Genomic DNA, 17,809 nt, shown 5'->3' on the forward strand with positions numbered 1-17,809 from the left:
TTTTAAGAAATGCAGTAAGACATTAACAATTACAGAAAGGCTGTAATGGTAAAATCAAAGCAAAAAAGAAATCAATGGCAGATTAAAACACCTTTCACTATATGGATGAGGAAAAACTATTCAGTCTACACCTATTACCACTACTGCTATGCCATTTGCAACTGCAAGACCCTCCCTGGATCACAACCAAAACCAGTTCCAGAATTTAGCTGGCCAGTTAACCAACATCACCAATTGAGAAACCAGTGGGCTATGATTGAAAGCTACCATGAGAGACATATTAGGTTTAGTTCAAAATAACTTCTGGAGTGAACAGGTGGAATAGTAGAAACCAGGATATTCATCTTGCTGCACATTTAAAAGGACCAGCTTTGACAACATTAAGTAACTTACCAACTGAAAGCCGTAACAACTATCAAGCATTGATACCTGCCTTTTCCAACAGGTTTGAAGTGATGCACCAACAGGAATTGTCCAAACCATAGATCCAGAACAGGGTACAGACCTTAGCCAAATTTGCAGAAGATTTTAAAAATGTTGCCCAACTATCTTACCTTGATGGTCCACATGAAATGATGTCTTCATTGTCAAGACTAATTGATAGATTCCATAACAGATGAGGATGCGAGATTACTTTAAGCTTGTAACATTATGTTTTGCGAGTATGAAATAAAGCTTCATATAATCTAAAGAAGTAAAGCAGACTAGATCAAGTTCTCTAGTAAAGGTGAACATTTTTGGTGCTTCAACAAATACATACACTGTGCTTGTGTTTTGAATAATGATTTCTTTTTTGTAAATTTGTGTCATCTTTATTGCTCAAAAACTTAGTCAGACTCAGAAAATTAAGAATTGTAATAAATATCTTGTTAAAGTTTCTGTTATCTTGCAGTCCCGTCTTGTCGCTGTTAGGAGAAATTTGTTTCACCTGAAAATACCACAATGTCACCTCTGATGTTTACATTTCCAATGGTTCTGTCAATATATATGCATTTTAGTAAAGTAATACTACTGCCATTATTGTGACTATCTTACTACCTGAATAGGTATGAATACAGGTTGTCATGGAACGGTTAACACTATTGACAATACTTAATATCTTCTTACGAGTCATATATTATCTTTTTTTGAGTGCACAATTTCATTTATTGGATTTTTTATCATCCTTTCTTTCTCATTGGGTATTTGTGATTACACAATATTCATTACAGTTACTGGCATGTGTTTAAAATTAACACTGATATTTATGCAAAGCTTAAAAACAATGAATACCTGCCTGTTCACACTTTCCTGTCCATCAGAACTTTAACATTTTGTAAAGAGGATGGAAAATATAAAAAAATATCTTTAAAATGATAGCAAAGAAATATGAATCCAGAAAAACTCATGATTTAATTTTTTTATGTTAATTGGTTCTCTAGTACTTCTACATTTTGATTCCTTTTTTAATAATTCCAGGAAAAAAAAAATACATTGAAGTAAAGTAGTTTGTTTTTCTTTGGTTTGTATTTTAGGTTTCCCTTAACTTTCCATCATAGGAATCATTGTCTTTCTATGAATTATTATGTTATCAAGATAGTTAAGACAACGTATCTAAGTAATCTTGCTAGAAGAAACACCCTTAATATTAAAAAGCTGTTGTTGCATTGTATAATTCAGATGGTTGAACAATAGATTTTCAGTCTAAATTCCACTATAGCTTACTTTCTTGTTTGGCTTTTTACCTTTTACTTTTTGGGCTCATGGTGATAAACCACAAGAAGCCAGGCATCTTTTATTAGCACAATGGATGTCCCAAGGCTTCTGTGTTTCCCAAAATATACACTCTAAGAAGTTTATGAATTGTGCAAAATATAATTTGCTTTAAGTTGTTATATCCATTAAATGGTTAGGCTAATTAAATCTTAGGTCGATTGTTATCACATTCTTACATATTTCTTTAAGTGACTAAACTGATGCTCTTCGCTTGAAGATATGATGTCAACCTACTGACTTTAAGGCTAATTTATTTTGTTCATGATCCCATTCTACTGGTCCAACAATCTTTGCACTGCCTTATAATTTTCATATTTAAGTACGTATTTGATCTTGTTTGAATAGTTTGCAACATTTAAAAGTCTTACAACAATTTTACAGTTTTTCTGGTGTAAATAGCCTTCTGGACTTTTACAATAAGACGTTAGAATTGTTCTTTATGGGTCTTCCATATAAAATTTCCCTTGCAAACTATGTAATTTCAGAGATGTTTCCAGTCATGTAGGATGTAAGGTAATATCCTTTTTAAACTAATATTTTTAGGATATGGCAAGCTTAGAGTTTATATGTTCCTGAACAAGTGAGTTTGACAAGAAAGGCTTCAAGAAAATTCAGTGCATCATTAAACATTTTACTGATCTTCACAGATTCATTTAACAAATTTCATCTCAAAATTCTATAAATTTTATTAGTACTGAATAGATGTTTAATTGCTTCTTGGAGCAAAAGTTCATTTGGTAAAAATCAATCAAAGGTTTCCATACAAAAACATAAATCATACTATTTTCATTGATATTGTGTCTATTAATGTAATATACATAAAAAAAAGTCATTTGTTAAGCAACTAAAAATAAAAAGGTGTAGCTAAGTGTAAATAAGAAATAATTGAATACTAAAAGCTGCAGTTGCATATTTAATGGCATAGTTTCAAACTTGTGGGCCCAAAGAACTCCCTTATTCAAGAAAAGTTGCATTTAGCTCTAACATAATGTTTGTTGCCTCTTGGGGGTGTAAAAACATTTGTACTTTTGGGGGAAGGAGGGCACATGTTTGCATGTATTACAATGCTACTGAGCATTATATTTTATCAACATCACAGTGGATATCCAACATACATCAAATGTTCCACCAACAAAGTAAAGTCGAAAGTGAACCATTTTTACATGAAAGTATATGAGACTTGGTTACTAAAAGAAAAAAAAATATTCCTTTTCACTTTAATTTCTAAGTGAATTTCAAACAAATTACAGCTGTAGTAGTAGTATCAAATGGGATAAAATGATCTTCAATTAGAGGAATATGGGAAGGTTAAATAAAAAAGTTAACATTTTCTGTAATTGAAAATAATACTTACATACTTTTCTCCAACTTGTAGCTATTACTTGACTGCCAGGGTTTCTTCCTTTGCCTATCTATGCATTGATCTGATTTTTGCTCCAGTCTTTAAAACCCCACTCAATTGCATTTGGCGATATTTATCTCGTGACACTCTCCATATATGTCAATGCGGCCTCTATCCTGGTACTGTATATAAGCACCTTATTCAGATAATGTTATAATTTTTTCGAGAATGATTCAATCCCAGTCTCTAACAATGGCTCTTAGTGGGGAGGAAGGGCAGGAGAGTGTCAGCAGAGGTAAGTGTTATTGGAAATACATTTCTGATATAAGAAAATGTTAACTTCCAAAACATACTTACTTCCTCTCCCACTTATAGCTGGAATCTGATAAAGTCAGTATTCATACAGAAAACATCTGCACAGATTAAGAGTGTGTCAATAGAAAATTGGCACCTCAGTGAGGGAACTGCACTACATCCAGAATGGGTATGCCTTTCACCCAGAACTTATTTCCTGTATTGTGGGTGGGATTTCACACGAGTTATCATCACTATAGGCCAGGACCCAACCAGATAGCCAAGGTTCCACTACTCGGGGTTGGAATTAAGTGGTCATGGTCTCTATATCCCAAATTGGTAGATGATGTGTTCCAAGCCACCAGAATCAAAATGAGAAAGTAAGCAACAATGAAGTGGATGAACTTTTTCCTCAACCTGAAGAAGACCAAAGGGCTACACTCTAGGCTCGGAATGACAGGATCACGTATGCCTTATTCAATCTAACAAAACAGAACTCATTCAGTCTGGAATTATGAACACTCATTCTCACTCCTCATCCATGTAGGCAAGGTACATTCAAACTGGAACAACTGTGCTCAACCAAGGACCCAGGATGGGACCAATCCACATTCAGAATTACAAAAAGACAGTGGACTCCCATGTAGGCTTGTGCCACTCCTACTGACATCTGGGAAAAAAACATCCAGGGACTCGGGTAGGAGAGCCCAACTTTGCCCACTTCTCTAAGAGCGGAGGAAGTAACTAGTAGCAACTGGGGGGGGGGGTTGTAATGCAAATTGGGGAGCTCTGAGAAACAGTACTCTGGAAACAGTGCAATATGTGAACCAAGTTCCCTAAATTTTTAAAAACAAACTGACCCCAATTTATTCAACTGGGCAGCTAAAGACATAGAGATGTGACAAATCTGATGAGACGTGACTTGCAGAAGTTTCCTGGCCTGTAAAGAGAGTCCAGAATAAGCAATATAGATACATTTTCAAACCCATCTCGTCAAGGTAATCAGGGATAAATCATGGGAAACTGAAGGAGCCCAGTGAATAAAAAGTTGGTGTCTATCACCTCTAAAGGAGTTAGTGTGAGCCAAATAACATTTCAGGGCCCCGAGTGGACATAACAAGCGATCGGGGTCTGAGTGGTCATAGAGGTGAGAAAGAGCAGGCAAATTAATTGGTGAGAAGAATTTATCCCCTTCCCTGGCTGGTAGAGTCTTAGGTAGGAAGGACCTGTCTGGGTATAGAAGTATGTAAATACAGTGATAAAGAGTCCTGTGTACATTCAGACAAGTAACAACAAAAGTTAAACTTTAAGGGAAAGGTGATACATGGTACCTGAGGCTATAGGCTTGAAAGAATGTCAAGACAAAGCATGTAATACCACTTTAACATCCTAGTTAGGTAATTAAAAAGGCCTTTTGAGACGAAGGACTCAAACGACTTGAGAAGGCCGGATAACATTGGGGCCTAAAATAATTTCCGACTTTTTGAGTATCGAAGTGTTGTCAATAAAGCTGCCTTGTATTGGCACAGTTGGGCAAAATGGGGTCCAATTACCTCACGAGACACCATTGTCGATAAGTGTGTCATTTCTTTTGATAAATGCCCATTGTGGGTCTATGGAAAAATTGAGACAAATACATGGCAACTTTAGAAGTTAAACCCCAATGCCAAAGGAAGGACCACATAACTTCCATTCATGAAGCTTTAGCTTCAGAATATGTGGGTGTATAATGTCAGATCGTGGCTGCCTCAACAGAAATGGCCAAAGAGGAAGTGGCAGAGGTAAGCACTCTTGAAGATACCAAAGAAGAGAAAGCCATGGTTCAGCCAGCCAAACCTAGGGCTACTAACAGCACATGACAAAGGGTAGATCAAACCATAGCCAGAACTCTGAGTAACAGAAAAATTGGTGTAATCCCATCCAGTCCTGACTGAATGCATATATCGCCAATACCCGAAGATGAGGTACCAGGGGCTAAAATGCCTGTAGTTGATAGTCCCAATGAGTGGCGAATGCCTCAATCAACAGTGTCCCAAACCAAGATCAACTCCACCAGAAAACCTCGCAATGTAGCAATCATTCAGTTGGGAGAATCCATTTGGGTTGAGACAAATGACCTGCTATCAAATTCATCATCTCCAGAACATGGCATGCTAGTAGGCTGATATGATAGGAGTGAGCCTAATAAAAAAGATCCAATGTTCAAAAAGAAATATCCCATGATCCAGTGTCCCCTTGATGGGAAGTGTAAGATACCACCATGGAATTGTTGTAACGAAGCACGATGATTCTCCTCTTCAATAATTTTAGACCTTGAGACATTGCACCCATGAAACAGTCACAGTACTTTTTTTTGTTTTGAGAAACCCATTCCTAATTGCTTTGTCAAGAAAAAGTGATAACATTACCAGAATCAGGTGCTTATATACAGTTGATGTAGGTGCAATTGAGTGGGGTATAAAAGACTGGAGCAAGCAAGATAAAATCAAATCAATGCTTAGTTGGACAAAGTAAGACACTGGCAGTCAAAATAATGGATATAAGTGGTGAGAGGTAAGGTTTGGAAATAAAACTTTTCAAAGATTGGAGTTTTCAGATGATTAACTTCTGTAGTTTAAGCAAATGAAAAAACACACAACTTTATAAACACTTATCTCTTTCGATATATACAAATATTTCTATAAAACTAACATTTTCATATTTTTTTTTTTATAATAGATTTTTTTATAAAGTTGGTAGTTCCTCATTAATATACACGTTTTGCTTCCTGTATCAGCCATATGAACATTTCCAGAAACATGGATGAGATACTCATCTACATGCCCATACATCCTGTAAATATCTATGTTCCTCTTGCATTGTTTTGAAGTATGCCTTAGCATCAGCCTCCGAACAACCTTAAAAAAATCATAAATAATTACCTAACATTTTAAAACTAAAACAAGAGATGTACTATAGCACTTTTACGGAAGTAAGTGTACTGAAAATTACGTTTATATTCTTAATCAGATGAAACATCTTATATACATTTGTACATTAACTGTTAAAAAGATAACATTTTTCTTAAACTGAAAAATGTATTTCCAAAGGGTAAATACCTCCCTTCACACAAAGCTATCTTGATCACTGACTGCCCTCTAAGCATTGCTAAAAGAAGTTTAGTAATCAGTGCACCAGTCTTTAGACTCCACCAGTTTTGCACCATTTCTGAATATGTACATATCATGTGACTACTCTCCATCTATAGTATTCCACCAACTATAATGGTGCAACTAGCTCATTCTGCTATTCCTGCTCAATCCTCATTTTCAACAACTAGCAGGTAATTGAATAAAAACACCAGTTTCAGTGGGAAGGAAGGATTGGAAGTGTGTGACTATCAGAAATACATTTTCAGTGTAAGAAAATGATAATTTCCGTAACAGTCTTATATCTGCTTACACAAAATTAGAATCCAACACTACAAAGGTGGAGGGGTGGTGTAGATGCAAAAAGAACAAACCAAGAGGAAAGTGATCATCCACAATGAATAGGTGTGCTCAGAGATGAAAATGAAGCACACCTGTGGGGTACCACACTACTTCTGAAACAGGTATGCTCTTCACCCAGGAATTAGGAAAGTAACATAAAATGGGTGGAAAAGCTAATACTTGCACAAATGTAATAGTGTTAAGAAGGTGTAAGCTGTACCACCATATAACGAGATAAAAAAAATTATAAATGACCACAGGTGGCTAGGGTACGTGGACCATGTTATTGATACCCGCCAATCCCAACTGTAAGTAAAAAGAATGCCGTATGTCAAGGAAACAGATTTGCGAAGAGGAAGTGAGCAAATGGTCGAAACCAGACACACTCCCAAAACCATCAATGGAGTAAGACGTATGACAAACTGAATCTGGCATTATGGGATCTTGGCATTGCCTTGACTCAACTATAAGAACAGGGAAAGCTGTAACCAGCATTATGAGCAAAATCATACCACAGTCAACTTTAAATGCAGGGTAGAGACATCTTGTATCTGGAATTATGAGGAGTTACTGCAGTCATACTCAGAAAAATTAAACACATTTAATCTGTATCGTGACAATCAAGCAAGTGAGGACTGAGTGGGAATAGCAAAGGAAGCTAGCTGCACCATTATAGGTGAAGCAATACTATTGGTGGAGAGTAGTCACATGATATGCACATGTTCAGAAATGGCACGAAACTGGTGCACTGATTACTAAAATTCTTTTAGCAATGCTTAGAGGGCAGTCAATGATTGAGATAGCTTTGTGTGAATGAGGTAATATCATTACGAAAAAAAAAACATGTTTTAATCTTAGTACAAAACTACACCAGAAAACTAAAACATAGAAAATGATGAATGAGTGTTTTTAAAACAGAAAATAAAACTCTTCATGTATACAGGTTGGACATTTTTCTTCTGTACACTGCAGATGTGTCATACTTGGGATTTCCTTTATAAATTTCCTGTTTGAACTGATAAGGGATATTTATGAGTGTTGAGGCACTCTCCATCTACCCAAGCATTGTCACTGAACAATGGGTCAATCATTTTTTGTCTTTTCTCTTCGGTACACCTCACAATGTGAATGAAATCCCATACATGACACATCCACAGTGTACAGAAAAAAAAAGTCCAATCTATGTGACATCTGCAATGAATCAGTTAATTTACACCATTTTACTATACTATACATGTTATAACTTTAGTTTTAACAACTAAATATAGTCACACACCTTTGGCCATTTGGTAACAGAAGATAAAGGTTTCAAACACATTCTTTGCCATATGTTTAGCATCTCCACAAACATAGACTACAGCTTTCTGTTCTAGCAACTGGACAATGTCTAAGGCATTTGCTTTGATGTTGTCTTGAACATAACGAGGGCAAAAATTTTCGGGCTCATCATTTGGAGTTTCATCACGAGAAAAAGAGACGAGAAGCCTGGTCAAAGCATTAGTGGCTTGTAAGCATTCCAGTTCTTCCCTAGTATATATTAAGCAAAGAAAACCAAAGACCATTACAACAATCATAAACTGTACTCTTAAGTTATTTAAAATTTCAATAAAACATATATTAATGCTTTAGAAGGAAAAGTTTTTTTTCTAAATGTTCATCAGCTATGCATTGGACATGAAAAAAGTGTATTAATTATAAATCACTTTATACAAAACAAGTTACCTTATCTCTTAATGAGAAAAGTTATACTATCAAAAATAAGTCCAATGAAATGAAATGTGTAATTTCGACAAATCAAGAGAGTTTGCAATTACTTGAAAACAGCAAAAAACATGCAAAAAATTAAGAGTAAGAAATGATAAATATTTTACTAATCCTCAAGAAGTCTCTGCATGTATATCTTGGACACAATGAAAAGAAAAACTTGTAGCTCTCCCATAGTGAGCACTGAGAAAATAATAATTTAGAAATTTACTTGGACAACTGACCTGTAAACATCCAGAATATTAAAACAAACAATCAGCATAAAATATTGTTAATGTTAATGGTACCCAACTGCTGAAAAGTTAATACTAATTTAGGCAACTAAAGCAATCTTGGAGTATTCAGAATACTACAAAAATAATAATAAAATGGCAACATAAAAAAAGTGATTGAACAAAACTGAAAATCAGAAGTTAAAAACAGGAACAAATGAATAAAGCTTGATTATAAACTTACAATACAAATCAATATTTTTGTGAGAAAAAACAACAAGAAAATAAATTTATTGAAAAGAGTCAAACCTCTCAACATAGAATGTTTTTTCTCAAACCTTGGCCAAAAATACTTGATAACTATACAAATCTATAATTTTACTAAAGATTACTTACTATACTTAGAAAGCAATATATATAGAAGGCCTTTTTTATAATGCAATCTTTTATTTGGAGACATGGTGACCAGAACTAATTGATTTTCTTGTTAATAGATATATGCTAAATATGCGATGCTACATTGCAGCTTTCATAAAGATCACTTAAAATTCAAAAACCAAAAAAAAAATCACATGTGGCTATGTTAAAGGACTCGTATTTTATTTTTATTTCATGCACACAATGTAAGTAAGTAAGTAATATTTTGATTCTTTCTGATATTTAATAGGAAATGTAGTCAACCTCAATCAAAATGATCCATAAATTAAGTCATTTCTTATGTGGACTTTCAAACTTACCATCAAAGTAATTAATTATGTGGCACTTGAATTTTTAAAATCGTTGAGATTTAAAGTAAAGTTCATCAAGATTTTAATACATCATGATATTGTTAAAATAATTTGTTCATCATGAAAACATGCATTATTGAATGCATTGTGACACATGTAACTAACTGTTCAATTCCAATTGTGACCAAGATACAAATTCACTTACATTGTTGTTCTTAGTATGTATATTTCACAATAATAAACTGGAAATGACTTTTGTGTCAACTTTTAATACAATAATTTAAGTTCAATTGTATTTCATCAGAGTGACTTGTAGGATCACCGCTTGATAAATTAGTTTGCCTTTGTAAACTCTGATGAGTGTTCTAATAATAAATTAACAGCATTAAATGCAATATAGTACATTTGGATGAAAAAATCTATGTTCTCTTGTAGTAAATTTAAGTACATTACAAAGAAGCAAGAAGAATGTCTCATTGCAAAAGGTAAGAAAACAACAAAAATGTATATATACACAGTCTACCAGTAAGTAAACATTCGCCCCCAATAATACAAATCAACCATCTCCATGACATCATATGCAAACAACCCTAACACATAAACACAAGTATAACATGATAAAAACTACCAAGTACATATATAGACATGGATGGATGAATGTATCCTAGAAATGAACTACATTTTATTGAGGTCACACAGATGATGAGAGGGTGGTCAAAGTCAGTGAGAAATTGTAAGGTTATTTGCAATACTGTTATCCACAGTGAATGGTGTAAAAATGCAGAAATTATATTCATAGCATGGCCTACAGAGCAGTTAGACATAAGCTATTCCTCATTCCAGGCAATATCGTTTTTTAACAGCATTCAGCAACAAAGATGGTATCATATCGTTAAGCAGATTGGGCTTTCATAACTTTTTTCAATGAGTCCAGATTTGTACAATTATTAGATAGTAGATGCATCAGAGTTTGGTGACTATGCTCAGAAACTTTCACTGAACCTCCTCAAGCCATGATAAAACACAGTAATATTCCTGTTATGGTGTGGGGTGACATTTTGACTACTGGTGGTATGCAAAGGTATGGACACTGCTGCTTCTACATGTCTATACCAATGATCAGTTTGCCAGATAAAGCAGTGTTTTTATGCAAGATATGGCTACTGCTCATTCAGCCCAAGTCACAAAATGATGGCTTGAAAGTTAAGGCATTACGACTTTCCTATGACCACACCAATCACTCAGAATTAACCGTATTGAGAAATAGACCTAATATTTTGTTTATTCTTTAATAAGATAGTACACAAATTTAAGATAAAAAGTATTACTGAAAAAGTTTATTTACTGTAAAAGAAAAGTAAATATGTAATGGTTACACCATAATGTGTTACTAATTTAAAAAATAAATTGTTGATTTGCATTATAAGTTCCAGGAGATCCAACATAACTAGATGTTTAGTAAACCATTGCTATAAATGTACAAGAGATATACCAACAATATTATGGTATTCCTAGGGATACCAATGAAAGTGAAAAATAATTTAAAATGTGAGGCTAAACAATTGTACATTTTGCAAATGTACACTTGAACAAGAAAAACTAATAAAAAATATAGAAATGAAAAATTGTCAAATCTCCAGTCATAAAATATCTGAGCAGAAAAAACAACAAACGTCTAGCAACTCTTCAGCAAATACTGTGATTTGCAACAAACTAATAAATCTAAATATTTTAAACAAGTTGAAATATATCAGACTAATCTAAAAATATTACCTGTAAAGGAAATCCTTCTCTCTGTGTCTGCAGCCGAAAAACAGCCACGTTTCCCCAAATTTCACATCAGAAGGATAATTCTTCTTTTGTTGCTCTCTAAAATAAAAAACAAAGAAACTTCACTACTTGTGATTAGCTATCTGACACAAGCTTGTATTTGCATATTGATTATATTCATGTATATTCAGTAATTCCTGTCAAATTATACATCTCTGGTTTACAACAATTTGTGGCTTTTGTCTCCTAAATAAACAGGAAGTTAGTTTTCTCTTTTTACACATCTGACCTCCTATTTCCACTTTTAAGTTTTATACTCTAATTTGCCATTATATTTGCTAATTTTTGTTTTTATAGCTTTAAAACTTTCAGGTTTTCATAATTACAAGTTTCATAGACATCTGTAGAAAATTACAAGGGTAATATTTCAATATGCCATTAGTTTATGAAAGCCATTCTCACAAGTGCAATTAACCCTTTGAAGCTTTAAGATATGAAGAGCAAAACAATTACACCTACTTGTTTATATACTTTATTACAATAAATTGTTATTTTACTAATAAGCACTAAGAACTGAATCTTATAATAACTGTAATATATCAAGAACAAAATAACTGAACCTACTTTGGTTATATACTTTATTACAGGAAGTTTCATTATTACAACTGCCACTATGTACAGAACTTTATTATATGCACAAATATATGTAAAACTAAATAAAGTGTAGCTATTTATTACAGAAGACTTACATGTGAAACAATAATCAGGAATGAAGGCAATGTAAAAAATGGTTTTGAATTGTAATTCTTCAAACTGTGGTCAGGGCAGGGTTTAAAATTCATAAACTGTTTTATTAAGTAGTTTTATGGCTGGTAAACTGATTGCTAGCACATATCTGCAATTAAGTATTGTTAAACTTTAATGTTTATACATTAATTTGCAAATGGTAATACACAATACAGCCATGTTCCTTCTGATTACACAAGAAGAGTGGACTTGGCACTGGCAATAGGTATTCTTAATTTCAAATTGTTTCCAATATCATCAGCATCTTACAGAAATTACATTAATAACAAATATGTATATAGTGAGAGCATTTAATAACCAGTAACACACACTGATTGTTGTGCAAAGAAGAATTGTAATACAAAGTTCCACTCAAAGCAACAGCTAAGTTAGTACACTACATTTATGATAATTAGAGTTGAAACTGAACATATGGTCAGTACATAATAACAAATAATATATTCTCTCAGGCCAACAAATTGCAAATATTCCCCTATTTTACAATTTGCTATTCAATAACTTCTTTTTCATAAGAATTACATGTGTGAGATGTATAAGACTGTATATTTTACTTCTAAAACTAAATGTCAAAATAAATAGAACAAAAGTTTTAAGTATTCTTCATAGCTACCACAAACTACAGTACCTGATAGTGAAAATAAGCTAACATGTTCCAATATTGCATAATATAACACAACATAAAACTTCCACTCAGCTGAATTTAAATTTTACAATCCTTTCTTACCTGTGTTGTAAAAATCCAATAAATGGTGCCACACCTGTTCCAGGTCCCACCATGATTAGAGGAACAGTGATGTCATTAGGTAAGTAGAAATGAGTGTTGCGTCTGTGATAAACCTTGACCTGAAATTCATTTATAAAATTATTATTCAAGTTCTAAAAACTACACAAATGTAAAATTCATTGATTTCTCAATAGCTTTTTTTTGCTTGAAATTTTTTTCAGCAAATCTTTTCCATACAACGACAGTTTATCTTTTTTATTTGTTTTGAATTTCATGCACAGCTACATGAGGGTTATCTGTGCTAGCTGTCCCTAATTTAGCAGTGTAAGGCTAGAGGGAAGGCAGCTAGCCATCACCACCCACCACCAACTCTCGGGCTACTCTTTTACCAACGAATAGTGGGATTGACCATCACATTATAACACCCCCACAGCCAAAAGGATGAGCATGTTTGTTGGGTTTGGAATTGGAACCCGTGACCCGCAGAATACAATGACAGAGAGGATATTATTATGTCATTTATGCAGTTATTTCAATTTTACATAATTTACAATGTGCAATGGCAAAACATAAAACTTCAAAGTTTTATAATAAATGTCAAATCAAGTTTTTGGACTAGTAATAATCCCTAACATACAATAAAACATTGTTATCACACACTTAAGTCAAAATAAAAGTAAGATGAAAGAATGTGTTTTTATTTTTTTACAAACAGCCTCTTACAGTAAAATTTATAAAGTATCAGAATCTAAGAATTTCATCAAATACTAGACATAATTATATGAACTTTCTTTAATATAAGTTAAATATTCGATATAAAAATTGTGTCAAGTTTTATACAATTTGATTCAGTAGGTTATGCAAACAAAAGAAGAGAAACAGTCAGTATCCAATGAAAATTCCTATTACCTCAATGTTATTGTAACATAAGTTTCTTAAGACATCATATCTAGGAGCGGGAACAGATTTTATGATTGTACAGGTACACATATTGCTTGTTCATGGAAATAAACAACCTTTTATAAAAGCAAAATTAAGGTGTCCCTTTGATGGAAAGATTTACTGAACCTCCTGATTGGACACAGCTATTAAAGTTTTGCTAAACATAAGTAGTGTTATTTTTGGTGTATGGTGACAAACAAGGTGTCACTTTCATTTTTAAACATAAATAGCTTTTTTTTAAATAAAAGGGTATCACAGAAAAATAACAAATGTTACCCATCTAGAAGATTCCAAAACCATTGACTTCAAAGATTCTTCAAGAGATGAGGATGATAGATTTGAAGAACCTAGTACATCTGATGAGATTCTCTGTAAATGTCCTGTGCACACCCCTTGACGAGCTTGCCACCTTCCACTTTCTTTAGGAAATTGCACAACATTAAAAGCTATGGTGAACTGAGTAGGACACAACAGTGGGGAGCTATAATGCAAAAAAAAAAGAAAACTAAACCAAAATGTATTTCTCACAGATTTTATTGTATACTTGAGATAGTGCAATAAAAATTAAAAGCCATTAAAGAAAATTTAAACTATTAATCATTGTATTTTTTTTTCTTTACATTTGTTTATAACCAGTATATGAATAGTGATGGATCTTGGAATTTAAAAAGCGTTTACTTCTTATTACAAAATGAAGGAAAATGAAAAACAGATATTTTTGTTGATAAATAATTCATTTAGCAATTTTATCTGTACTGAATCTCTCAATTCATTTATGTGGTTTGCTTAAAGATATAAATTCAAAAACAACTGGATCAATTTTATAAAAGTTATTCTGAAATCTCCCCTTGCATAAAAAATCTTTAGCAAGTCAAAAATCATATGTTTCTCAACATGAAAGAAAAAGCATGTTTGCATAAAAGTAATTACTTTTTCTGATGGTGACAGACCATTTGTTTATAATGAAAACTTACTATTTATCTCTTAAAATATGTCAATTCAGAGGTGCACTGATGCATTTAATGGTGAAAACTAAGTGTATGAGTCATTAAACATTATATAAACAAAAATAACTAAGGAAATTAAAAATTAAAATCCTCAAATTTATTGGAAAGACTAGTACAGTACATGTGACTGGTGATGAACACTCTATCCCAAAAGCATTAGACAGAACTATTTATGTGTATTTTTGTCTCTTTCTCTGCTCCTAACACATTCAGTGGTCTTCTAAGCAAATTTCTTAAAGGTTGAAAAATGATCAAGCTTTTTTAAACGAGTAAAAAGACTGATGGTATATAACAACAATTCTTCAATCCAACAATTACAGACTGAAGATCAACCTTCTATTTATAAATAACCTCCCACATTACAGTCACAATTCTAAACTAAGCCTAAATAAGGTACAGAAAAGTAAACATAAGATAATTGAATTCTCATTTAGAAAACCATTTATGTTCAAGATATTTCTGACAACTCTTAACAATTCAACAATTTCCAGTTATAATTTTTAAAGGTCCTATCTAAATGCCACACCAAAACGGAATTAGGTAAAACAAGAAATTTCCAGCTATTGACAATTGAATGTCTAATCTGTTTAAGTTTAACAGCAAAAATGCAGTAGCTGACAGAAACTGGAGAGCAAGTAAGTCAAAAAATGAAAAAAAAAAGACTAAGTTAGTAAAGTTCCTGTTTTTTGGAATCAACATAAAAATATTAATTGCACATTTTGGTTTAGAATCTCTGTCTATATATCTACAACCATAAATGTGTGACTTCCGTACTTAATTAGTTCAATTGAACATACAGCTTCAGGTGCAAAATAGTTGATGGACATTGAAGTGACAAGCTACTGGTTAATGCTTAAATTTTTTTAAAGAATTACAATATTAGCTGCTGCAAACTTAAAAGATTGGTTATAAAAAACTTTTAATTTTTATTTTAAACTGAAAGCAATAATTTCAAATGCCTCATTTACACATGAAACAAAAACTTACACAAACTATGGAATATATATATGTGTGTGTTTTTTTTATAATCAGTAACCAATAAGCAGATAATTTTTCCTTGAACAGATTATTCAGATGTTTAATGTTCAGGTAAATAATGTTTCCTAGTTTAGTTCTACCCCAGTCAAATTAATTCACTCATTTCAAGTTGCAACTACTTTCAAAATATAAAATACCACTGCTGGAAAACTACAAGTATTTACATCATATAATACTCACTTGTGTCTGGCTGGAAAGACTTTCAAAGTGTTTATGTCCCCACACTATCACTTAATCATTTAACAACCTGCAGGTTTCAGTTACTAACATAAATATCCATCATAATTATACTGAACCTAACACTTAAAACCCAAACTCTTACCTTGTGACAGAATAAAATCTGGGTTGGAGTCTTGGAAGATGCTCTAAAAGCCAAAAATAATAAAGTATATGCATTATACCACCAAAAAAACAATACTTTCTGAACTTTGTAACTACTACTAATTCACAATAAAGCACAAGAAAATTTTACTACATAGCTACTTGATATAACTAAAAACATACAGGATAGAAGAATAAATATATCATAGCTTAGGAAAAATAACCATAAACAAACAATCCCAAAGAAAAATTCTATACTTATATATCAAATGTATATGATTTAAATACCACATCAAAATATCAAATGCATTAGTTAAGCTTTTATTCCTAGAAATACTGATTGGGTTCACTGGCTTTCTAAATACATTTTCTAAACTATTTATGCACCAAACTGTTTGTGGCTCAATTAGCTTGTTGGATACACAGGGTCATTAATAGGACAGTAATCACACACAAAAAATGGAAACAAAAATACTGTTAATATTGCAGTTAATCCTACTGCTTATTCCTCAGGTATTTCTGTATTTTACATAGGAAATGGGAGATTTCACCCTTTTTTTTGCTCGTTTCTTTAAAGCGAATGTTTAACAAATAAAAATATAAAATTACTTAATATGATGCAGTACATGGACCTTAACAGGAGTTAATAGTAACATATAAACAGTTGGTAATTTTAGGGTTATAACCGTTTTGTTTAATGACAACCTCGAACACTGATGTAGATATAAAAAAAAATGACATTTCACTTTCATTACAGTTTTTTGTTAAGTACAAAGTTTCACATTATGGTATCTGTACTCTGCCTGCTGTGAGTACTAAAACCCAAGATTTGGTGATATAAGCCTACAGACTTTGCACTGTATGGGGGCACTATTAAAAACATGTCTGTGGTTAACATATTATTGTGGAAATAATAAATTTATTCTTATGAAGAATATGTTAACAGTTCATTTACAAAACAAAATCTTACCAAGGACGATTCCAATACTTGGTTTACAGGATGGAAAAGACATCAGTAAATCTAGAAGACAAAGTTCAGGCTCCCTAATCAATTGCATGTAGTTTACATTACCCTCCCTGCTACATAACTCAAGCAAACGCACTTTCTCTTTTTCATTAGAAGTGGCCTCAGCGAGGCTTCTTAGGAATGCCTAGAAAGCAATTTAGTAAATCTAATCAGATTTAACTGTCAAAATAACTTTCTAATACACACTAGTCATGTAAATTAAACTAAGAAAAATAATAAAACTTAAGTTTAAATACTTCTATTAGATTATTAACAAATCACTTTATGTAATACATTCATTTTCATCAGAACATGTTTAAACAGTAAACAAATGCCAAAATTAAAACTAAAAAAAAAATAAAAATGGTTGTGTTGAATATCCTTTACAACATGTTGACATTCATTAAAAAATATGACTATATGCTGAAAAAAATTTTGAAATAAATGTACTTTTGGCTACATTGACATTAGTTGAAAACAGTTATTCCTCCTTCTCTTCCATGTCTAAAATGCATTTTTTTTGTCCCAGCATAGTTATTTTCTGAATGTGATATACAACAACTAAACATGTGATGATATTCTTATCATTTTCTAACAAATCAAACTACATTTTAAACACAAAAATAAAA

At 32.5% G+C, this 17,809-nt stretch overlaps 1 protein-coding gene across 1 annotated transcript in view; it reads right to left on the reverse strand.

The window, feature by feature from the left end:
• Positions 1–2,365: 2,365 nt before the first annotated feature.
• LOC106474232 (methionine synthase reductase-like) overlaps positions 2,366–17,809 on the reverse strand; it is a 28,238-nt gene continuing 12,794 nt past the window's right edge. The window contains exons 8-14 of the mRNA XM_013934926.2: positions 17,145–17,325; positions 16,176–16,218; positions 14,085–14,289; positions 12,867–12,985; positions 11,339–11,434; positions 8,138–8,388; positions 2,366–6,288 (exon numbers count right to left, since the gene is read on the reverse strand). Of these exons, the coding sequence (XP_013790380.1) occupies positions 6,203–6,288; positions 8,138–8,388; positions 11,339–11,434; positions 12,867–12,985; positions 14,085–14,289; positions 16,176–16,218; positions 17,145–17,325 (981 nt within the window). The 3' untranslated portion in view covers positions 2,366–6,202. The remainder of the gene's footprint in view (positions 6,289–8,137; positions 8,389–11,338; positions 11,435–12,866; positions 12,986–14,084; positions 14,290–16,175; positions 16,219–17,144; positions 17,326–17,809) is intronic.

This window comes from Limulus polyphemus, unplaced genomic scaffold, assembly GCF_000517525.1.
Source record: "Limulus polyphemus unplaced genomic scaffold, Limulus_polyphemus-2.1.2 Scaffold137, whole genome shotgun sequence".
NCBI classification, from domain to species: Eukaryota; Metazoa; Arthropoda; class Merostomata; order Xiphosura; family Limulidae; genus Limulus; species Limulus polyphemus.